This window comes from Thalassophryne amazonica, chromosome 13 (genome assembly GCF_902500255.1).
Source record: "Thalassophryne amazonica chromosome 13, fThaAma1.1, whole genome shotgun sequence".
In the NCBI taxonomy this organism is placed as follows: Eukaryota; Metazoa; Chordata; class Actinopteri; order Batrachoidiformes; family Batrachoididae; genus Thalassophryne; species Thalassophryne amazonica.
Window position 1 is genome coordinate 62,062,377 of NC_047115.1, and position 26,178 is coordinate 62,088,554.

The 26,178-nt window shown below is 38.7% G+C and overlaps 1 protein-coding gene across 1 annotated transcript; it reads right to left on the reverse strand.

Moving 5' to 3' along the window:
- On the reverse strand, nt 1-25,778 carry LOC117522781 (exportin-1-like). The gene is given in 21 exon segments (XM_034184168.1): nt 1-1,503; nt 3,518-3,614; nt 3,717-3,876; nt 7,592-7,726; nt 7,963-8,131; nt 9,769-9,963; nt 12,309-12,415; nt 14,309-14,492; nt 17,721-17,855; nt 19,762-19,924; nt 20,245-20,417; nt 20,603-20,623; nt 20,625-20,785; nt 23,375-23,407; nt 23,410-23,478; nt 24,384-24,414; nt 24,961-25,047; nt 25,050-25,111; nt 25,114-25,159; nt 25,394-25,552; nt 25,645-25,778. Coding segments are annotated over 21 exon segments (2,448 nt in total). The 5' UTR covers nt 25,759-25,778; the 3' UTR covers nt 1-1,356.
- Between the last annotated feature and the right edge of the window lie 400 nt (nt 25,779-26,178).

Sequence of the window (26,178 nt, forward strand, 5' to 3'; positions counted from 1 at the left end):
TATAAAATTCTCAACTTTAATCAGTTCAAAAAGTTCACAACAAATGTAACACCTTGAGAAGGGAAATTTGCCATTACAGACTGGGTCATTATTTGGATTTACACATTACTTTGCTAATTAAACTCAATGGCATTAAATTTTGTCTGGAAAAAACAAACAAACAAACAAAAAAAAAAAAAAACAAATGAAAATTGTTTATTTTGACAGAACTAAAACAAGTACAAGTGAAAAATGCAAAAGTCCAAAATCATATGTAAACCCAGTTTTATTATCATTTTGCTCTAAAGGTAGTGTTCTGAAGCACTACTGTGTGGTAAACTATCTAAATTAGAACAATTCAAAATTTTTGAAAGCCATCTGAGTTAAACAGGAGATGTTATAAAGATGCAACCAACCAAGAACCCATAAATACTTCTGCCACTTCCTTAAAACATCCCATTAATAATGAAGGCTCACAAATGAGCAACAATCCTCTTAGAGGAAAACAAAACGCTGATGTCGACTCGGCGACAGCACACACGCGCACACACCCACAACAAAAACAAACAACAGAATAAAAGGAAAAAAAAAAAAAAGAAAACGAAAAAAAATGTTCCCATGGTATTAAAGATGCTATACATTTGGGATGATATGCACAGAATCAGTTTTGCTTCCCCTACAAAAACAAAACAAAACAAAAAAACCTCCAGAGAGCAGCCAAACAAGTTATTATTTTTTTTTTTTTTTAGGATAAGCATAACTCGAGCAACAGGTGCTGATTCATGAAGCAGCATCTCAAGCCTTCATTCATTATCCTTTAGATTCACATTCTCCCACAATGCTGTGGGGTAAACAAGAGGCGTGTGCACCTCCAGAAGACCTCACCACTTTGTGTCACAGGTCCAGAAGCTTCTATGCTGACATGATAGAAGAACTCCACCCAGACTATCCAATCAACATATGTATATATAAACAAATATATGGTGATTAGAGTGGAGGAGGACAGGGAACAAAAACAGGATGGATAACGTGTCCTATTTGTTACAACCTCATCATGCAGGTCTTGTGATGGGCCAGAAACTGACAAAATGTAAGTTCAGATTAACAGCTCTGGATAGATATTAGACAAAAAAGTCTCCATAAAAAATGCAGGCTAAGTAAAAAGGGCCACAGAGTGATTCGGCAATCATTTACATGTTATTGGCATTGTTTTGGTCAACAAACATCAAATGGAAAGGCCCGCTCTGCCACTGTAGAGGCTGGAAGGCCTCCCAACACTCACGTGCCTGACTCTGGTTTTATTGTGTCTGCTGTAGTTTTGATTATTTGTTTGTTGTGTCTCGCTTGGGGTACTGTACAGTTTGGTTAAGCAGGTCCTCAGTCACACATCTCCTCAGGGATCTCGTGGGGGTTGAGGATTCCAGGGACAGACATCTGGATCTTGTGTTTCTCCTCCTGGGCCTGGCGGAGCGATGCCTCCCTCTCTTCCAGGAACAGGTCGGTGGTGTCCTCACCAGCAAACTCCTGGAATGGCAAGAGACATGAGGAAACAGTGCTGATAAATGCAGACTTTACACAACCCCAGAGTCTGACTACAGTTCTCCTTTTCCAAATTTTTATTTCAGGAACTCAATTTTCACATGAACCTCCTGACTACCTTCCTGGTAGTCAGGAGGATATACCTGGTAGTCAGGAGGTTAAGATCAAGACTTTGGCCAAAAATTGAGATTGACTCCTGAGAAATGGATCAATCAGTGAACCGAAGAAAGCTGTGGGACCAGGCTGGCTGCACACATGCAATGGGGACCAAAAGTCGCAGTGCCACCCCCGTCTACATGCAGCTTTATTCCAAGCTTCAAACTTCCATATACTTAAAAGGACAATGCAGGAAAATGTTATTTATGGAAACAACAGCTAAGCAGCCAACTATGTAGTCCCTGATAACCTCCAACAACAGGCGATGCCAGCACAAACAAATGGCAAAGTCAAAGGTGAGAGGGGCCAATGACTCCTCAATGTAACATTTACTCAGCAAATCATAATGTGGAGAACAAAGAAGAAATAATTTACACTTAATGCAACCAATAAGACCAACATTCTCCCAGGACAGTTCAGTAATGCTCCAACCCAGAGCAGCAGCACATATTACAAAAACAATGCAAGGAAAAATGTGAGGAAACTAAAAATGGCAATCTGGAATGACAAAACGACTTCACAGATTATCACCAAATTTGCACCACAGATAGATATCAGGGTTTGGAAGACTCCATTGAATTTTAGAGGTGATCCAGAGCCGGGATCAAGATTCACTTTATATAGGCTTTGAAGAAAAACATCAAAACTATTTCATGGATTCTCACCAAATTTTCACCATTGATACATATTAGAAGACACCATTAAATTTTTGGAGGTGATCCGGATCCGGATTCTGGATGAACACTTCACATTATATACACTTTGAAGGATTATGTGAAAACTGCATCACAGATTTTGATGAAATTTTCAACACAGATACATATTAGGCCATGGAAGACTCCATTAAATTCTGGAGGTGATCTGGATCCTGGATCAAGATTTCCCTTTATATAGGCTTTGAAGGATTATGTCAAAACTACTTCACAGATTCTTACCAAAGATAGATATTAGGGCATGGAAGACTCCATTAAATTTTGAAGGTGATCTGGTGTAACAGTTTATCTTCCCTCCTGGATAACTTCCAAGAAGAAATTATCCTAGGATATCTTACCCCCCCACCCTGGATATCCAGGGGGGTAAGATATACTGTTACACCAGAGCCAGATTGGCGGACATCAGAAATCTCTGACTGCTCCTGTTTGTTAGTATTATATCTAAAAAAAGAGAAAAAGAGAACATGAAGGATCCGCATCAGTATTTGTTTTAATTGTAGTATGAAATGATTTATCTTTGCAGTGGAATTGAACAATCAATTATTTAGACTTCAGTGTTGGAGGCTTTATTTGACATGTTGCCTTGTGTTTCCAGGGAGACACCACGCTCAATCAAATATGATCAATCTGATTCTTTCCTTTGTCACCATTCAACCTCTTTCTGATATAGTTCAATCTGAACTTATCAGCTGCCATGCCATTTTGACGCTGTGACACATAACTGCACGGGAGGGAAACAAACCAAAAAAACAAACAAACAAAAAAAACCCCAACAACAAAAAACACAGGTGTTACAACAAGCTTTAGAGTATCAAACAGATACCTGACAACTTTATTTTGTCAGATACTGAACTGTATGGAGACACATGACATCAGAAATTTGACTTTAAGGTGCTTTTAGAAAATTTTTTTAGTGCTAAAAGAGCAGCACAGATGTATGTCGCGGTTACCCATAATGCATTGGTTGCAGCACAAATGTATGACCCGTGTCAGCCTCCTCTACCATCAGTGGTGATCACCCGATGTAAATCCAAAAGCAGTGTTCATACAGAGATAAGATGCCAGTCAGTGGCTCTAACTCTTTAGAGATTTTGCTTTTCCCCCCAGGTGTACACTTTGACAAGCCTCACCTTTATCTGGACGAGGAAATCCCGAAGGTGTTCCTTGAAGGCAGGAATGTCCTGATTTAAACTGAACAGCCCAGTCACAAACACCTTCACCTGAGCACTAAAAAACACACACAAACTGTGAGGGAGCTACTCCACAACAACAAATACAGTATGGACTGCACCTGTCAGAGTGCGCACTTCAGTGTGCGTTTGTACTCACTCTTGTAGGTGAGGAAAGGCCGTCTTCAGCAGGTTGGCTACGTACTCCTGGATGAAGACTTGGTTATTGGCAGGGCTGGCTGGGTTCAGCGCTGTGGTGATCTTTCCCTCTTCCACCAGGTTGAACATGTAGGCCAGGATGGAGGCGTGCATCGTCAGACCTAGACCAATCACAGCGTATTACTACGAGCGCACAGTACCAGATATGGGGAGAAAGCTGACCCACAGTAAGGGCATCATATGATGTGTTAGCAGTTAGCAAGTCACCAGTGTTGGTTAATAACAGTAACACAAGCATCGTCTCAGTGACACTGACTCTACAGTAAACTCACACTGGCTGAAAACTGCATCTGAACTTTAAAGTTTTCTTCCAGCTGGAAAATAAAGAATTCTGCTCAAGCTTCCTACCGCATGTCAATTAAACGCTGCACAAAAGGAAAACACCAAGTTCACAATAAACCAGAAGAGAGTAAGTTGACCTGTGATGAACAAATCCAAGTGGAAAAGGAATCATTTCAGGACATTTTATTTTGGGATGAGGAAAAATATGAAAGAGGGCATGTGTCAGTATTATGTCTGGAGAGTCACAGTGACTATGAGTTGGATACCACCCAATTCTCTACTGTGAAAAATTGCCCTCCAAACACACCACGTTCAGTGATCACAAAGCGAGTCCTCTCAAAATAAACAGCATCAGCCCCTTTAGACCAAAACACAGCACTCTGTGCATCCACACGCATATCCGACCCACGCAATCATTTGCAAATGACTAACAAGGTAACAAAACTACCAAAATCACTGAGCTGACTGATATACCACACACACACACACACACACACACACACACACACACACACACACACACGAATGAATAACAAAAATATACAGCATTTTTGAGAAGAGATGAATACTGTAATCAATTTGTCATCAATTTGCACAAGATAATTTGAACATTTTTCATTTCACTGACTTTAAAGTAATACAGTCTATATTTTAATTATACACTTAATTCACATCACATCAATGAGCGCATGTTTCTGTTAGCATGTTGCTGTATCCTGAATGGGATGACAGCACCACACTGTCAAATATTTTGTGAGATTAATGTTAACAGTATAAAATAAGAATACAGAAGAATCTGATGAGATCTGGCAACACCAGATCAGAACCAAAGAGTGACAAAAAGTAATGACAGTCGCACTGTAGACTTTAATCAGTGGTGTCAAAAGTACACACATTTGTTACTTAAGTAGAAGTATAGATACTGCAGTTTAAAAACACTCTGGTAAAAGTTGAAGTATCAACTTGACCTTTTTATTCAAGTAAAAGTGAAAAAGTATGTGCTCCAAAACCTACTTAAAGTACAAAAGTATAAAGTAACCTTAAAAAAAAAAAAAAAAAAAAAAAAAAAAGGTAGATGCCACTATATGAATTGAAAGCTTAATTTAAAAACTGATTCGTTCTACATGTGGCCCAAGACCCAAAACCCAAAATTACCCCCCAACACCACCTGCATGAAAATGTTTCAATTCTAGAAGCTCTGAAATGCAATCTGGGACTATTCCAGACAATAAACTGCAGTGAGTGCAGCATCCATTTAGTGAGAAACTTTCCTTATTCAGATTCATTCCAGTAGTATTCTGCTCTTACTAGGATGCAGCAGTTTTCTAGTTTGGCAGATAGTTCTGGAGGAAATCACTGAAGAAATTAACACATTGACAATATGGTTTGACCGAAACAAACTGTCATTAAACTTAAATAAAACAGGGATGAAATGGAGGTGTAAGAGTCACTAGGTGTTCACAGGAAACACTTATTTATTTCTGTATGTATGTATGTATGTTCATTGTTAGTTGCTTTTATATTTTATTTTCTGTTGTTTCTATTCAGGTTCTTTTTGTCTCTTTCTCTGAAATTGTATATAATAATTATCATTAGATTATTAATATATAAACAAAAATAAATTTAAGAAATATTACAATTTTAAAACAAATGCACCCGAGCGTGAAGACAGCTGGAACTGCTTCATGCTAACTTTTAACATTGAAAATGCCATAGATATGCTAACGTGTTAGCGTCGCTCCCATTTTTAAGTTATAAAATACATCTATCAACTGTTTCAGAAGACCATAACAGGTCGGTTTAACATAGAAAAGGTAAATAATACTCACAGAAGTATGCTCTTTAGGGTTTTAGCGGGGGAAAATTAAGCGAAAGAAAGAAAGAATAAACGAAACAATAGGTTGAAGCATTGCTTCAATCTGCAAACCACTGCTTCGACTGATTCAAAATCCATTCCTTTATCTTCATTGATCCATGTTTCTGATATAGCAATTATGTTAATTTTTTTTTTTAAATTGACTTAAATATTCTTTAATGTTGTTAAAGTTTGCATACAGACTTCTGCTGTTGAAATGGATTATTGATAATTTGTTATCCGTTTTAATGATCCGATTAAACTGTTCATCTGTATAATAGCAACAACTGTCATTAATATTTGAGAAGAAATTATTGTCCGGGTCTATATCGTGCTCCAAGTCCAGTACATTGTGGTCTGTGTATTTAAATGTTCTCAGTTCTAGTTTTCCATGATCAGCAATCCTGTGAGTTATATCCTTCTTGTCTCCAGATGTAGATGATGTAGTAGATGAATAGGTTCCTCTGGTCTGTATCATGGTGTTGTGATGTGTTTGTGTCCTCATACCTTATTGGTCGTATTTGTCCAGTTCCTCGATGTTCCTGATTACCATAACCTTCGCTTGTTCTGGTGTTCCGTTCAGTTTGATGAATGTTTTGCAGTTGGATGTCCATGTCTGTTGAATTTTTCCCTGCTTTTTTAAGAGACGAGCTTTCCTGGCGATGTCTGCGTTTCTTTTGGTCAGATGTTCATTGATGAATACGTTTGTTCCTTTGAGTTTCCGTCCCTGTTTTAACAATGCCATTTTATGTTTTCTGTTGACAAACCTCATTATAACTGCTCGCTTGTCTCCATCCTCTCTCCTGGGCAGGGGTGGCACGCTTCAATGTTATTACAGTCCATTTGAATACCTTTAGATTGCAGGAAGTCAGCCACCTGTTGTTCCACTGAGCTGGCCTCCTGCTCACTGGCCTCCCCTCCGCTGTCTTCTGACACCGCCCGTGCGTAGGATCGAGGTTTAATATGAATTCCTGTAATAATAACGTCGTTCATCCTTGTGTACTGTTCCAACTCTGCAACACGGTTCTCCAGGTGCACCAGACGCCGGTCTTTCTCGGCATTCTGGATCCGGAGAGCCTTCACTTCTTCCACCAGCTCCATAATGGATTTCTGCTGCATTTTAACAACAGAGATTTCCTCAGACAAAAAGTCCAGGGACTTCTTGATATCGTCTCCCTCCTCCGCCGTCAGTGCCTTCTTTGGACCCATGGTCAGATAAATCCGCGCTGGCACCTCGGTAAAGCCGCGCCGGTGGATGTGCGCTGGCACCTCGAGCTTCCGGTGGATGTGCGCTGAGGCGTCAGCGCACATCCACCGGCGCTGAAGCCAAGAGTAACGAGGCTGTTTGTTTTAAAAATGTAAGGAATAGAAAGTACAGATACTTGTGTGAAAATGTAATAAGTAGAAGTCGGAAGTAGGCAGAAAAATAAGTAATGGAGTAAAGTATAGATACCTAAAAAGTGTACTTAAGTACAGTAACGAAGTATTTGTACTTCGTTACTTGACACCTCTGACTTTAATGCATAGTCAATATAAATTAAATACATGGTTCTCTGTATAATTTCTACTAAGTAATTCAGTAGAAATTATACAGATTATAATTATTATACAAATAATTATACAAATTATAATTATACAAACTCTGGACAGGCCAAAAACTGACATCTGTTTGAACCCACCAGCAGTGTGAGACGTGTCTGTGACGACAGAAAAAATGTGCTGCAGGATATCACAGAAATATGTCTGGTAGAAACTCTGAGCAGCTGCTTCTTCCTGGGCCACGTTCTGCAGCATTGTGTACAGAATCTGTAGACCTGGTTCAACACAAACAGAAATTCAGCTTCACAGTCCACAAAAACATTGTCATGTCATATTTTGAAATGAGTGGATATTATAAAGCAAATGGCAAAAACCCAACAAACAAAAGTTCTAAATATATAATGGTTTGTGTAATGCACTTTTTAAAAAATTTTTTTTAACATTTTTTCCTACTTTGCAGTTTTTTGTGGTTGTAAATGCAGTTAAGCGTGCGTGTTTGTTCCAGCCATACCTGTGTCAGCCACATTCCTCATGGTGTGCTTGAAGGCCCAAATGATGGAGTCCAGCACCAGTTTGAACTGGGCAGGGGGGATGGCCAGGAATGCAGGGAAGCAGTGGGAATTAACAGCTTGGAGTAAGTAGAAGAAGTGAGTTCTGTGTTCTGGATACTCTTCAAAGTTCTGTTGGGGGGGGGGGGGGGGGGGGGGGGATATTTTGAGTCACTCAACAATCCAGCAGTGCTGAGCTATCAAGTGTAAATAGTAACTGAAGTGCCTAACTGTGACATCTGCACAGTCACACAACAGTACGAGTACATGTGTAAAAATTCAAACTACCTGATTAGAAAAACTATCCCCTATGGAAATGTAAACAGATAGTTTGTAAGAAATGCTGTCAAGTAGCCAACAGATACCCACTTAAATTTTACTTCCATGTAGGAGGTAATGAATTTTTTAATGTTCCAAGACTAAAACTGTGACCTTTATCTACAGGAAAAGAATGACTGTAGTGATACGTATTGACATTGTGTTGCATCTTCATTGAAACCTGCCTCTCATCCTTCTTATTTCTTTTACAGAATAATCTGCACAACAATAAGCATTTCATATCTATAGTATAATAGCCAAGTGGATTCTGTGTGCATGCGTGTTTGGCTTCGATCACAGAATAACTGGAGAGAGCTGGCATTTGCCGTTTGGTATGCTTATGTATTTTGGGTCAAGTATGAATGCTGTGAAAACGGAAAGTTGACAGGACTAATATTTTGGAGAAATTAGCGATATTAGCTAACAACAGTGATCAATGGACATTGTACTGCAATGCACCATGAGAGTTTGGGGTTTAACAATGTTGTTAATGTTACTGATTTGTGTTTTAGTAGTTCAATTAGTTTAGTCAGCTTAGTTAAGTGTCATGTTCCCGTTACATGAGTGAAACTGTACTGTGTTTGATATCTTCCACCACTGTCTCTGTTTGTGGGTGGGTAAAATAAAGATATCTGTTTGCTGCAGAATGCAAAAAAGACAAAAAGCTGTGCGTGCGTATAACTTTGATCACGGACAAAGTGGGAGAGCTAACATTTTCTGTGTGGTATACTTATGTATTTTGAGTCAAGCATGAGTGTGTGATTTTATTTAGTAAGTTCAATGTAAGTACATAATATAATTGTAAATACATTAAAAATACATGGATGACACACAAAAGTAAGAATATGAAACAACAATACTGATAATAATAATAATAATAATAGTGTGTATATGATAAGAACCTAAACAATTTATAAATACACAAACAGTAAATTAACATTAAAAAAATTAACAGGAAATAAAAGGTTTGAGTTCTTCTCAAAATTGTTGAGGTCTAAGGTCATTCTGGACTCACACACCATTCCAACTCATTATAGAAACTTTGCACAATTCATTACCACCCTTGAAAAATGTTAGCTACCTATTTTATAAACACTACCCAATCTAGAACCCATGGATCACCACGGGCAACGCGCTAGTCATATTTAATGTTACAAAATACAACACCTGACACATGTTCTTGCATTTAACTCAGATATAGAGTTAAGGAAGCAATGCCATTTTTCCTAAATACAAACATGTTATAATTTTGCCCCAAAAATATTGCTTGAAAAACACAAAGTGTTTATGGACATTCATACTGGCTGTACATCTGCACGGTCTGTACAATAAATGTTGCATGTTTCCTTCACACATGAATAATAAATCAGTTTGAAAAAAAAATTACAGCTGACCAGCTCAACATGAAGTAGTGGAACTTTATCTACAGCCTCTGATCAGTATGCAAGTACCTTGTTGATCATGTTCAGGGTGCACTCAAAGACAGCATCAAAGATCTGGGGAATCTCGCTTGTGATGTGCCCTCCCAGCTTGTTGACAATGGTTGCCATAGTACTGAGGACCTCAGGCTCACGGGCAGCTGGGACGTTGCGCTGATAGTCAATGAGGACGGCGTCCAGCAGTGGTGGAACAAAGTTCTCCCCAACCTAAAAACAAGAATTATTTTGGTACACTTGAGCAGACCAACAGCAAGTGAGTGACAAAAAAACAAAAACAACAACACTGAGTGGGTAAAGGTTCTTTAAGTACCACAAAATTTTTATGAAAATCCAGTGTTTGCTTGTCAGTAGCCTAATTAGCATGTCCATTCATTTAATCATATCTGTGTCAACACAAAACAGACATGTTTCGGTTACTTCCCCAACCAAGGTACCAAGACCTATTAACGGGTGGATTGAGACAATGGAAATCTTTACTTGTCCAAGTACACAGACTGTTAACATGGCAGAGAATCAAACCCAGGTCTCCATAAAGGTACCCCAAATTTTTTTCCATTGAGCTACATGCTTTGCATCTCCCCAACCAAGTAATTGATCATTTGTCAAAATCATTCCACTGGTCCCTAGGATTTTCCAGAGAGACCTGGTACAAAGATATTTTGTCATCACCTTTGGCCAGTGGTTTGGATAAAACCCTCACAACCACACACAGGGCTGTGAAATGAAAATTGTGAAATCCGAGGAAAATTTGCAGGGGGTCGGGGGGGGGCAGTACAGCTCCCCGGGGTCAGAAATAAATTTTATTTTTTGATACTTTTTCAGCATCTCCTGGAAAAACAAATCTCAAAATTAGTGGATATTTAAATGATCCTATATTCAACCTGTCAATGATGATGTTGAAATAACAGAATATGATGTGGAAGTAGGACCTGGAATGATTTTCCTTTTAATTGTAAACCAAATTATGCATTAACTCAGAACAATTAAACTACATGAAATTTATGAAGACTGAAAAGACTGTTACAGCATTTCAAAAACCACAGCTAAAGCTTGTAGAATATTTGGAAAATCATGGTAAAATATCAATAACTTACCTTATAGTAAAAAGTCACATATTCTTGTGTAAATTCATGCAGCCTAAATCCATTCAAAGCCACAATGTCTTTTTTTTTTACAATGAAAGAAAGTCTAGATTAGTGGAAAAAAAAAAGTCACAATCTTGTCTAAAATCCTGTTTGAAGAGCAGAATGTTTATTTTCCAGGGAGAGAAAAATTCTTAGTGTTTTCCTGAGAGCACAATTCACTTTTGCTGTTTCTTTTATCTTTCAGGTGTGTTGATGAAGCCAGCGACAATTCCACAGATTCTTGTCCTTATAAGACTTTTTCAACACAATCTTTCTCGCCATCTTCTCTGTGTGATGTCGGTCCGTGACACAGACATGCTGCACAAATCTTCTTTTAAAAACTTGAACACTCTAAAAGTTTGGGATATCCACATGCTAAGTTTAGCTTAAGCATCGCACAGGAGGCACACAGCGTCGCCGCAGCAACCAACCAGTCCTGCTTTACAACAACTGTTGTAACAGCTACGCTTTGGGTGGCATTTTTCCTCCATGAAACTCAGCGGATCCGAGGAAAATGATTTGTATCTGTAACACACAGATCAGTGTCCGCAGACTTATAAAGCTTACACGATGTCATAAAAAAGATAACGCTTTGCGATAAGCATTTTAAAAACTCAGTGATGTTCGCGATTAAAGAGTACATCACTAACACCCCACTCCCCCCTCCATGATGAAATCCGTGGAGTTTTCACAGCCCTGAATACATGAAGACCAAAAACACCAGGACTCTAAAAATATAGATACACTCCTGATGGCTGAATCCATGAAGTCTCTGAATGCCTGGATCTTGGTCTTGGACAACTCCAAATGCAGAAAACTTTGGACAGAGACATTGTCACGTAGTGGACAACTCTTCATCACCGCACAATTTGCAACCCTCCAGAGGCAAGATTCTTGGTGCACTCTGCTATTTCTTTAGCCGGGGATGAGTATCCAATCGGCTTTACCCCCATCCCCTATGTAATGCGTACCATCCTCTGATGGATGACAGCAGCTGAGTTACTCTTATTGTAGAAACAATACGTTTTAAAAGTTTAACCATGGAGTATACCGCTGTAACGCTAAATCGCAGCACGTAACTATAGTATAGGCAGAACACGCACTGAATAGCTAAGGGAGGAAATGGTTAAGTATGCTACAAAGAAATAAAATGTGTTTGATCTAAAAATATAAAGCGGATTTACTGTTTTTCCACTCAGCTGTTTGACTAGTGGTCAGATAGCAGAGCATTTATTGATAACAAGCAACTGTGTAACTATAAGATTTTTGTTTAACAAATAAATTCCCCATGCAAACGTAAGGTGTGAAATGCACACTACAAAACTCCAGACAAGTGTAATCTTTGAGGAAAACTCAAAACGTACAGAAAAGTAAACATCAATGATGTATTTTGCTTCAACTTGTGAGGCATTCAGACTCATTACTGACCATCTGTGGATCATTTGATCGGCTGACCCAGCCTGAGATCAGTTTCAGTGTCTCTCTTTTTACTGTCCTCATACTCCGGATCAACGGCTGTTTTGTCACCATCTCACCTAGGACAAAAGAAAAACAAAACCCAGGACATTTAATGTATAAATCCTGTAATACACATCTAAGAATACAGAATTAACAATTCTGGACACTGACTGAACAGTGAAATGTTTGCCAGAGGAAGAATATGTGCCTGGATTTGCGCTCATCAACTTAAATAGCAAACTGATCCCAAGTTCACACAATGATTACATGCAAGTAGGATTTAATGATATTGATATATTTCTCTGTGACTGATTCTCAACATCTCTGTAACTGATCCTAGATATAGATATGAGATGTCTGCCTTTAGAGTCCTCACCCTCCTGTGATTTCTGAGGGACAGATGGTGACACATTAGAAAGAATGTGAAGTCCATTATGGAATTTTGGGAAATGAAATATAACTGAAATGAAAATTTTAGTTTGCATGACAGTACAATGATGCAAGAGAGACTATATAAAGCTTTGTAAATAACTGTCGTAAAGTCAGCCAAATTACAAGTCTGGTTTATTTAGAAACAAGAGCAATCAGAGATTTCTGATGTCCACCAAAGTGGATCCAGATCACCACCAAAATTCAGTGGAGTCTTCCATGCCCTAATATCTAGCTGTGATGAAATTTCATCAAAATCCATACAGTAGTTTTGTTTGCTAACAGACAGACAAATAAATGCCAATGATTTTATTATGTCCTTGGTGGACATAATGACTTAAAATTAACAGTAGAATTACAAACTACATGATAGATCATTTCATTGATCTCAACCACCCTCACATGGATAGCCTATATTCATTCACGGTGAATGAATATCTCAGTGTCTCATGAATAAAGACATAAATGAACTCTGCAACACCGCGCTGTCAATTTGATCAACATTCCCATCGGTTTTGCCCATAAATGGACCATACCTGCTATGCTACCCTGATGTGGAACTGCTACACAGCTGATTGCATTAAACTGATTTCATGTGCAAGATACATATTTTTAAATGAATGTATAGGCATAGATATAGCTGATTGACAGATCAAGTGTATAGATGAGGACTCGATAGCATATATGTAAAATATCATTAAGAGTTTCAAAAAAAAAAAAGGTTTGTAATAAAACATTTATTTATAAATTAAATACACCAAGGTTACTGTATGGCAAGTACATAATAAAATGTTGGAATAAAATAAAACCTCTTGAGCCTACAGAATACTTTATCAGTCAGCCTGTAGAAGAACCTAACTTAAAGATAAAAATAATGATATCCTTAAGCCACTGACAAAGTGGTTTCATATGAAATCCTTCATGAATTGATGACAATATCAGATGCCCTCAAAGACTCAAAAGACAACTACACCTAATTTGATTTTCGATGATTAGTCATCACCTGTGCCCTATTCTCTTTGTACAGCTGGAGTTACTTGGGAAGGGCATCTGGCCTACAATTTGTACTAAATCAACATACAGCTCCATATCAGATCTGCTGTGGCAACCCCAGTGAGTAAAACAGGAGAGGCTCAAAGAAATTAGTTTAAAAGATTTGCAAAAATAAATACATTTAATTAATTAATTAATTAAAAAAAGAGAAAAAAAAAAGAAAAAGAAAAAACTATACTGGCCACAGTATCTTCGGGTTTAGAACTGCTACATGGATGGGCATGGACACACAGACACAAATCACTTCAGACTATGAGAAAATTATTTTTCACTACACTGCTGCATTAGAACCTAGACACCAGTGTGAATGACCTAGCAATTTTAAATACAACACCATCAACCAAGTGCTTAACTTGAGAATTACTATGTTAAAGTAAGTATCACAATTTTCATTTACTTTGTTCAAATAAAATTAATGTACACACACACACACACACACACACCCCTACAGCATGAGGCATGCAGCTGTGCATAGACCAACCCCTCACCATTTGTCTGAATGGCGGCAGAGATATTCTCACTGAGGCACTTGTAGACGTTGAGCATGTCAAGGTAAATCCGTCCTAGCTGGATGACAAATGGGTGTCCTACAGCCTTGCAGGCCCTGACATTGGTCTTCAGGATGCTGCCAAGCTGCTTCACAGTCTCTGGGTCCTTCAAAATGTCCACATTCTGAAGGTAAAGGGAAAATAATCAGGAGGAGCACACAAAGTATTAACACACTGTTCTTGTCTACAAAACTGGACTGAGCAGCAACGTGCACAATATTTGCTGGTTTTCTTGCAAAATATGCAGTACTTGTACCAGTAAAATGCATTATGATCATACAAAAGTAGTATCAACAGCAGACTGACATGTGGTGGATCCGGTAAGTATTCACAGTGCTTCACTTTTTCCACATTTTATGTTACAGCCTTATTCCAAAATGGATGAAATAAATTTTTTTTCCCCTCAAAATTCTACACACAATAACTCAATGACAATGTGAAAAAAAGTTTTTTTTTTTTTTTTTTTTTTTAGATTTTTACAATTTTTTTTATTAAAAAAAAACAAACAACAAACAAACAATGAAATAACATGTACATAAGTATTCGCAGCCTTTGCCATGAAGCTCAAAGTTGAGCTCACATGCATCCTCTTTCCTCTGATCATCCTTGAGATGTTTCTAAAGCTTCACTGGAGTCCACCTTGGGTAAATTCAGTTGACTGGACATGATTTGGAAAGACACACACCTGTCTACATATAACATCCCACAGTTGACAGTGCAGGTCAGCACACAAACAAGAGTGAAGTCAAACCAATTGTCTGTAGACCTCTGAAACAGGATTGTCTCGATGCATAAATCTGGGGAAGGGTACAGAAACATTTCTGCTGCTTTGAAGGTCCCATTGAGCACAGTGGCCTCCGTCATCCATAAATGGAAGAAATTTGGATCCACCAAGACTTCTCCGAGAGCTGGCCGCCTGTCTAAACAGAGATTGGGGGAGAAGGACCCTGGTCAAAGAAGTGACCAAGAACCTGATGGTCACTCTGTCAGAGCTCCAGCATTCCTCTGTGGAGAGAGGAGGACCTTCCAGAAGGACAACCATCTCTGTAGCAATTCACCAATCAGGTCTGTAAGGTAGAGTGGCAGAAGGAAGCCACTTCTTAGTAAAAGGAGTCCACCTGGAGTTTGATAAAAGGCACCTGAAGGACTCTCAGACCATGAGAAACAAAATTCTTAGGTCAAAAATACATGTTGTGGATGCACTGGGACACATCATCAGTGATGCAACCTGGGGTCACTGGGTGTTTCAGGTCTTACAACATCAGACACCCTTGCCCAGGCGACCCGACCGGGGTTGATCAGACTCCATTCTGTGTCCCAGCAGCATTAGAGACATCCTGGTTGAAAACCTGCTCCAGAGTGCTTTTGACCTCAGACTGGGGCCACGGTTCATCTTACAACAGGACAATGACCCTAAGCACACAGCCAAGATATCAGAGTGAGTCAGGACAACTCTGTGAATGTCCTTGAGTGGCCCAGTCGGCGTTCAGACCTGAATCCCACTGAACATCTCTGAAGAGATCTGAAAATGGCTGTACACAGACCCTCCCCATCTAACCTGATGGAGCTTGAGCGGTGCTGTATAGAGGAATGGGCAAAACTACCCAACAATAGGTGCACCAAGCTTGTGGCATCATATTCAAGACGACTTGCTGTAATTGCTGCCGAAGGTGCATCAACAAAGTATTGAGCAAAGGGTATGAGTTCTTATTAGACAGAACTTTATTAATCCCTTGGAAAGACTCCCTCAGGGAAATTGAGGTTCCAGCAGCATTGTATAGCAGCATACAGGGTAGGAAGCACACACAGCATCAAAAGTGAGAGAGAGAGAGAGAGAGAGAGAGAGAGAGAGAGAGAGAGAGAGAGAGAGAGAGAAACAATTTGCAAATATAAATATAAATACCAGACTAGTTAACTGGCTACTACTGTTCTTCTCCTTCCCGTCCTATGTCTTCCTGTTACTGAGGGGCAAAAGAGTTTTTCCAGTCTGTTGGTCCTGCACTTGGGAAGGAGCAATCTGTGGCTGAAGAGGCTCCTCTGGTTGCTGATGACTGTGTGCAGAGGGTGACTGGCATCATCCATAATGTCCAGCACTTTGTCCAGTGTTCTTTTCTCTGCCACCGTCACCAGAGAGTCCATCCAACTTCATGCCAATCACGCAGTCAGTCCGCCTGATGTTTGTCCAGCCACCTCAGCTCCCTTACATACATGTGATTTCTTATTTTTTTATTTTTTTAATACATTTGCAAAAATTTCAAAAAACATTGTTCATGTTTTCATTATGGGGTGTGTGAGTAGAAATTTGAGGGAAAAAATGAATTTACTCTATTTTTGAACAAAAACTGTGTAAAAGGTGAAGCACCATGAATACTTCCGGAGTCACTGTATTTCCTTTTGATGTGAAAGGAAGGTGGCCCAACACACCAATCTTGCAAACCAACTCCACTCTGCAAACTCTGAACATTTATTTTGTGGAGTGTTTATCCACATTTTGTCAAGCGCTATGGAATGAATTTGGGTCTTTTTAATGCAAGCAAAAGAATTTTAAAAACCAAAAAAATATATGTTTTTGAGAACAAAATTCAAGGTAGACTGTTTAAAGAAAAAAGTTACAAATCTTTCTGTTTTGAAGTCTAAAGTTTTTTCGCAAATCAGAACGTTTTGCAAGTGGCACAGTTCTGTTGTCAAGAATATTTTGGGCATCAATATCTTTTGTGAGCCAAAAACAGTTTTGAGAACAAAATTCAAGGAAGAATTTTAAAGTAAAAAAAAAAAGAAAAAAAAATGATAAAGATAAAAATGACAGATTGTGAATCCATTCCTCTTCAAATCAAAAACTCTTGCTTGTGCATAAACTATTTTGTAAGAAAAAAAGTTCAGTTTTCATGTCAAAAGGTGCATCAAAATCTTTTGCGAGGCAAAAGTTTTGCCTTCAAGCTAAACTAGAGATAATGATGTCAGTCCTCTCCATAAACACAAGATGTTCCAGACTTGTGGCTGTTGCAGTGACAGCAGCAAAGCAGGGCTATGCTGGTGACTGGGCCATCTGATGTTTTTTTTTTTTTTTTTTAAATAGTATACCTTGAATTTTGTTCTCAAAACTGTGTTGTGTCCTTGGATATTTTTTGCTTGCATTAAAAAGCACAAAATTCATTCCATAAGCATGGATGGTCAGTATCAGTAATTAACATTCTTCACAAAGCAGACAAAGAATAGTATCCCATGAAAAATGTACAATTTAATGCTCACACCAACCACAGCAGGGCCACTGAGTTAGAGAAACCTCTGAATCTGTGTATAACTACTGTATATTTTACTATATGTACAGAATACGTGGTGGAGAGAGACTTACCTTGGTGGCCTGCTGGATGATGCTGTCCCATACTTGATTAGGTAGCAGCATATATTTCTCTATCAGGTGCTCTTGGACAGCCTGGTCTGTCTGGGCTCCAATCATATAACCAACTGCCTCGTAGAAGGTGTGCACCTGAACACAAATCACCATATAATTTGACTCCTCATCAAACAAACAACATAAGAATAAGAAATCCGGAAACCCGTATTATCAGGTTTCCTGATTCCATCACCATAATTACAAACAGAATTTTTTTTTACCACTCTGCTAAATAAATAAATAAAATAAAATAAAATAAAATGGTCCTGGTCTTTATGTAAATGTGGGTTGAGAATAGACACAGCAATCTCAGCTCTGTTATTTCCCATTCTAGTATTAATGATCACATCTAAAAAGTGTAAATGCAGCTATAAAGAGTTATTTCTTCTTATTCCCATTTATACATTTTTCCATTAATCTACAGTTGTATGCAAAAGTTTGGGCACCCCTGATTATTTCCATGATTTTCCTTTATTAATCATTGGTTGTTTGGATCAGCAATTTCAGTTAAATATATCATACAGCAGACAAACGCAGTGATATTTGGGAAGTGAAATGAAGTATATAGGATTTACAGAAAGTAACAGAAAAAAAAATACATCAATATCTAGTAGATCCTCCTTTTGCAGAAATAACTTTTGCTTCCAATAAGAGATTCTGGTTGAAGGTATTTTGGACCATTCTTCTTTACAAAACATCTCAGGTTTGTTGGTTTCTGAGCATCGACAGCCCGCTTAAAATCACACCACAGATTTTCAATAATATTCAGGTGTGGGGACTGAGATGGCCATTCCAGAACATTGTACTTGTTCCTCTGCATGAATGCCTTAGTAGATTTTGAGCAGTGTTTAGGGTTGCTGGTGAAAGATCCAGCCCCGGCACAACTTGAGAACATTGTTCTCAAGAATCTGCTGATATTGACTGGAATCCATGTGACCCTCAGCTTTAACAAGATTCACAGGACCTGCACTGGCCACACAGCATGATGGAACCACCACCAAATTTTACTGTACATAGCAAGTGGTTGCACAATGAATTTGGACATTTAATATAACTGAGCCTTGAGGAAAACAGTGACCAGTAATAACATTAGAGAGAGAAATTTTGTGGGCATCCTCAAGGAATTGTGGGACTTTGGAGATGTTTAACATCAAACCTCAAACACACGAAGATGTAAAGAAGTAGATGAAAGGAGATTTTTGCAGAATACGACCCCTTTAATAAAAGTGGTGTGACTAGTTGATCCATTAATCGTATGGTCCGTCCTTCACAGTTCGGCATGCATATTAAAACAAGGATTACCCACAAGGTTTTCACTATAATGTGAAATACAGACTTATTGCTATGGTAAATTGTTTTTAAAGTAATAGCTGTGTAAATCTCAATGCAGAGTTTCAGTGAAAAAGTGTGAGCATGGAAGAGCAGCTGTGTGTTAACAGTACGGTAACATTATTTTGCGCATTAGCTCCTAACGCAGTATTTGCATTATAAATAAATTAAATAATATGCAGTTTAAATTGATTTTCTTTCTTGTTGCAAAAGCAATAGAACCACATTTCAAAAGTAAATGTGACCTATAGACAGGTACTTTTTCTCTCTCGACGGGGTTTTGGGACAGATGCAACAAATACGCCAGTGTGACATATAGTTTGGAAAACTCAGTAATGTGCCTGTCTGTAATTTACAGCTCTTCAGAAGAAAAATATTGTTGGTTACATTAACAAAGTGAGTCCTATTTTTAAATGCGGGTACCTGCCCAATCACTGCTACCTTATACTGAACACACCTACAATCCTTAAAGACATGGGGCCAGAAAATGTAGAATCACTGGACAAGTCAAAAAACTTTTCAGGGCATCATTTCAGCCCTGGAAATACACAGGGTAAGGGTAATACTAGTTCCTGTGTTGGAAAAATGTTAGCTGTGTGTCTCCCTGCAACTCTGCACAAGCATAGACTTGTAAGTGATCCATATGTTCATGTGTTTTTTTTGTGCAGACCTGTTGAGGTTGGAGATCACAGATGATGGTGTTGATGTTGTTGAGAATCTCATCAATGAATGGCATCACCTCTCCAACCTGCACCTGGATAAAATGGCGTCGACACTTCTGGGCAATTTTGATAAAGGTGTCACAAGCCATGTCCTGCACACCATCATGAGTTCTGATGGAGAAAAGAACTTTGAGGGTTATGAAGAAAATCAAATGTTGACAGATTTTACATGAAAGCAGCTCTTCTGTAGACAGCTATGTTTCTATTAGTCCTTTATAAACACTGTTTGCAACAACATATTTTATCAGTTCTTCAATTACTTTGGTAGAGTACAGAGGGATATGCAATACTGTGCTATTTCAGTTTTGAGGCCAAAATTCTTTAATGTAACCCATTAAAAAAAAAAAAGTTAGATCAGATGCTCCATTTAAATTTAGACTGTTTTTGTTGTCGCCGTTTTACTGGAATACATTATATCAAAGTTGACACACTGACTTGATCTCTCACCATGCATAAACTCAAAGAGTTTGTTGACCACAGTTTTGAGGAACTTCCAGTGTGCTCTGAGAAACCGTGGATACTGTCCAACAATGTACATGATGTTGGATGCTATGATGGCCTTGTTGTCCTTTCCCCTCTTCTGCTCACAAAGACCCAGCAGATCCTGAAACAAATGGACAACAATTCAGCCACTCAGAAAGACAGTATAGGATCAGTATTGATACAACATAAAATTTTTGCCATGAAAGTCATCAGAGTGCCTTTTGCACACTCGGATACAAGTACTGTACTCCTCTTTTGATTCCTACTGACTAGCTCTGTTGACATCCAAATAGCAATTTAATATACCTTGATAACAGTGACCAGAAAACCTCTTCTCATCCTCCTCGTGCATAGCCCCACTGATTGAGCCGATAGCCCAACATAGTGTATTGAGGTTCTTCCATGACCATTCCGTACCGTTCACCTGGTTGTGAAGCTTCTCTGTCATAATGCGTTCTGTGTCTGCGTAGTCCAGATGAGTCAGGTACACTGCCAGACAAGACAGATATCATTTGTTAAAGGTGCTATGAATGATTTTTCTGCCACTAAACTGGTCACCTTTAAAGGACCAGTGCCACACTTCAAGATGTAATCACAGCTTCCCTCATCAGCCACTCCTCTGTCACCTCCACAATGAAAAGAATGAATGGCAGTTGTCTTTTAATAGGCCTCAGTGCTCTGTCCGTGGGAAAAGCCATATATATACTGAACAAAAATATAAATGCAATACTTGTTTTGCTCCCATTTATCATGAGCTGAATCAAAGATCTAAATATTTTTATATACACAAAAACCCTATTTCTCTCAAATATTGTTCACAATCTGACTAAATCTGTTAGTGAGCACTTCTCCTTTGCCGAGATAACCCATCCCACCTCACAGGTGTGACATGTCAAGGTGTTGATTAGACAGCATGATTACTGCACAGGTGATTTCAGATATAGATTTTATGGCTTCTTTTGTTACATGGGCATGAAATATTAATGTAGAAAAAAAAAGAAACTTAACTTTGACTTCACAGAAGTCAAGAATTTATGTGAAAACTTTTATATGTCATTTTGCACTAAATCTAAATTATAAATCTAAAGTGAAATGCTGACATCAGCACTGGGCGGAAAATTCTGTTATTGCTTTTCCCATTTATATAAGTGAATAAGAATAACATTTAAAGCAAAATCAGTGACTGACTGATTTTGTGAGTGACTGGTGATTTTATTTTTGCCAAATTTTATTTGTATTCATATTCTGACAATATCAGGACTCATGCATTCAACATACACACATGGAAATCTAATGCACTAAACATGCATGCAGAATGCCACACCAGAATGCAACCAGGGGACAGAAAGCTCAGAGAACAAAGAGTGCTGCTTCATTCTCTGTACAGGAGGCTATTAGGCAACTAATTCTTTACACAGAAAATACTTGTTAACCATTATATTAATCTGTAAAATGCAATTTAGGAACATCTTTAAGTAGAACCAAGTGTTCAAATGAAATTCCGAAAAAACTGAGAAACCAAAATTTGAACGCTCCTACTTTATTCAATGACATCAAGTTGTTGAATAACAACAAGTGAAAGGAAACCAGCAGGGTTCTAGCTAGCGCAAACTGCGTTACGTCCCGTTACACTATAATTTTGGACCGTTACGATTTTCAATACAGCGTCTGTAATCAACCGTTTCTGCAGCAATGCTTCGATTCAATGGCTCGTAGCTCTTTGATTCGCTGCTCTTCAGAAGCAGTAAGTCTGCTTCTTACCCCTCTGAAAGCCATTAAAATATCATGAGTCACTTTTGTGTGGATTAAAGTCACTAACTGGAACTCTTGTCTTGTTGCAGTCCAGAAACGAGAATCATCCTTCGTTCCGTGCTCCAAACGCTGCATGGCTCTCTGCCGACACAGAGTCCGCTCGGAATAATAACTTCAAACGAATCGCCGCTTTAAAGAAAAGACACCTCTTACAAACGTTGGAATACAGACAATAAACTACAAACTGACTAAAATGTTTTTCCTCCCAAAATGAGACGCCCTGCATTCTTATAAACCTGACCTGCAGCGCAGCTGCAAGAGCTCAGCTCATAGGTATGGAAATACATTCATGCCAATAATGTCTGAAAGGAAATGCTTTTGACAAAAACTAACAGATTTTATTCTGTTTATGTCCAGAGATCAAGATCCACCATGTAGAGTTTATTATGTCCAGAGTTTAAGGATCCAGTAACCAATTTCATATTTATTTACTTTAAGACTCAATAAAATGTTGTTCAGTTTCAATTTAATCATCTTATAAAGCGCCAAATTACAACAAAAGCCGTCTCACGGTGCCTCACACAGAACAGTTCAACATAAAAAATTAAATAAATAAATACAAATAAAAAAATTCAAATACCTAATTAAAAACAGAAGTAGAAGAATAAAACATAACAAAACTAAGTTACATTATAGCTTTCACCAATCAATCATTCCACATACTAAACAACATATACAAGTCATGATTGTATAGGGCTGAAGTCGAAACCATTAGCAACAGGCAGGTGAGTGTGTGGGTGTTGGGGGAGTGAGAAGTATTGGATGAAGTTTGATACTGGTGAAAATGTGACTGAATGGAATACATGAATTTGCAGCTTTACACAAAGTGCACAAAAAACAGAAGTGTTTCTGGTTTTGAGAAACTTAATACTGCAACTTCACTGTGAACTCATTTTATTACACACACACACACACACACACACACACACACACAACAAAATTTGTCCTCTGCATTTAACCAATCCTAATTACAGTTAGACACAATCCAACCACTAGGAGCAGTGGGCAGCAGCCACAGTTCGGCACCTGGGGACTAACTCCAAATGTAGATGCTGCCTTGGTCAGGGGCAGAGAAAGGAGCAGACTCCAAATAAGCATGTCTTTTGATTGTGGGAGGAAACCGGAGTGCCCTGAGGAAGCCCACGCAGACACAGGGAGAACATGCAAACTCCACACACAAAAGCTGGGAATCAATCCTATGACCTTCTTGCTGTGAAGCACCAGTGCTAACCACTAAGCGGGTGGTCATGTATCATTGACCCTTACCAAGGGTTTCTCTCATATTCTTGTAGAGGTTGAGGAATCTGTATCTTTCATGAACTCTCTAACAACCTCCCCTTGGTCATTCTCCACCACCAATACCTCCTCGGCTTGGCCATCCGGCTTCCATCAGCCGGCGCCACCTGTCACAAAGGATGAACATCTGTCAGCAATGCACATAGCTCGTAACAGTCCCCACTGAACTCACACTTGACACCAGTAGCCACTATTTGGGTGTGTGTGCATGCGTGCGCATCTCACTGCCGATCCAACACACAATATATCAAGCACAGCTATTTTTTCCTGTTATTCAGCAGATTAATATTAAAAACAGGGCAACACCGCTGCTCTGCTATCCTCATCAAATGCTCCTCTTTGTTGTGGAGTGCCACAGGGTTCTAAGCTTGGCCCTATTCTATTTTCATTGTACATGCTGCCGTTGGGGGTCAACTCATAGCTGAGCACAACCTGTCCTTTCATTATGCAGATCTGCAAATCTACCTGCCTGTGAGGACTAATGGAAGTGATGCTTTGATTTTGTTGTTTGATTGTATTCACGATGTAAAGTAGTGGCTGTCTCAAACTTAATTTACCCGAGTGATGGTAAAACTGAGAACCATTGGTGTTTGGACATTCTGACATGTCAAATGTTGTACCCTTAATACTTTGGTGTTCTGGCTAATTATTTAAACAGCTGTCAAGAATATTTGACAGCTGTTGAGGTTTGATCAACAGATACTCTGTTGTCAAAGCAGGTTTTTCCAGCTATGTTTTCTGGCTATCATAAAGCCATTTCTCTGTAGACATGATCTTGAGACAGCCATTCATGCTTTCATCAGCTCATGACTTGATTACTGTAATGCACTTTATGACAGTGTTAACCAGTCATCACTTGCACGCCCCCAAATTGTGCAAAATACCACTGCTCCTCTTTTAACCAACATTTCCAGACATGAGCTTCCAGTCCGTTTAGAATCAATTTAAAATTTATGTTTGTTTTAAAGCTATCAATGGCCTTGCACCATCCTACTTGTCAGAACTTTTAACTCTCCGCACTTACAGTAGGGCATTACAGGCATCCGGTCAACTTTACTTAGATGTTGAGTCAAATATAAAGTTTGGGGTGATGGTGTTTTTGTGGGTAGCTAGCCCCAGACTGTGGAACAAGTTACCTCCTGATTACACACTGTTTTCCCTAGCACTTACATAAAAGCCTTATTTAGACTATTTATTTTAAAATGGCTTTTAATACCTATGGTGCTGTGAAATGTTTTATTTTTATGTACCTATTTAATTCTGTGTATGTTTGTTTATATTTGGAATTCTTGTTCCTTGAGTTGAGTGTAAACACTTGGATGACTGCTGTAAGAACTATGAAACAATGATTTATTTTATTTATTTTGTCAGACATCACTAAAATAACCCTAAACTCAAAACCTGCTGTTCCATCTCCCATTATACACAAAAATTTCATTCCACAGCAACAGTAAAATAATTTATCAAAATGTGATGCTGAATTTAAGTGGTGAAAGGGTAAACTACCAGTATTTAATTGGTCAATAAAATAAGAGGCACATAGCTCTGTAGAGAACCTTGGAGAGTACAGGCAGGTAGAGCTGTCTGCGCGGTGGTACGTCAAAGTGCTGGTTGCCAGACAGGAGAGGGGAGGGTGGACGTCGAAGAAGGGGCTTTCTCTGTATAGCTCAGCTGCCAGGTGGTTCCAGTAATCCAGACAAATTTTAAGATCTCAGTCTCTTCCACCTCTGACACCAGCAGCATATATGGAGGGCCCTGAAGAATAAATACCATGGAAGCCATTAACTCAATCCAAACACAATTAACAACAGGAAATAACTGCTTAGACTTTATATAACTTGGGCAACACACGCAACTTACTGTAATTCAATACAGTTCATGATATTTTTAAATGCTTTAAATTTATCATTTATGAATGTGGCAAAGATTCAGGCTAAAGAGGAAATGTGTTCATGCACAATTTAAATCATTAACATTGTTCTTTCTTGCCTCCATTAATGTCTCTCTCAAGTTGAGTCGCTTCTCAATGAGCTGCCCGTGCTCCTTAAGAAAAGTGCAGAGGAACAAACTGAGATTCTGGATGAAGTTTTGCTCATCGTCTTTCCCATTAGCGTAGGCCAGACGAATGTTGGTATTCAGAGGGAGCATCTGAATGGACAAAGATCAAGCTGAGTCATTATTTTTATATGTAGACAGACAGAAATGAATAAAGTCTTACTGAAGCCAGCTATGAAGCCCACCTGTTTTAGCTGACACATTGTCAGGGTGAAGAGGCTGACAAACTGCTCCTCGTACTGGCTAACACTTACACCAGCAATCTCCGTCAGGCACTTCAGCGTCACATTGCGGAACATGGGGACGTTCAAAAACTGAAAACAATTAGCATAATTTTTTAAACAATGGGTTTTAGTCTGAAGTAGAGATTCATTTTAAGATTGCCATGTTAACAAATCCATATGGGAATTCATGTTTAACATGCAATTCCTTTGGACTCTGACAAGAATCCAAACATTTATGCCTATTTGTTATATAACCACACACACTTAAAAACCAATGTGCTGATGAGTTTTGTTTCAAAGATGTATCCCAAAGGAATCCAGTTCAGAAAACGCAGGAGAGTCTCCAGGGTAGCATGAACCAGTGGGGCATTCTGGGAATTCTCCTATTGTGGACCCAGTAAAATGACAAATAACTGAAGGCCAAATACTGGTCTGTGACATACTATGAAAGAGTGCATAATAATGGCAGAGAAAAGTAAGAAGAGGATCTGCATA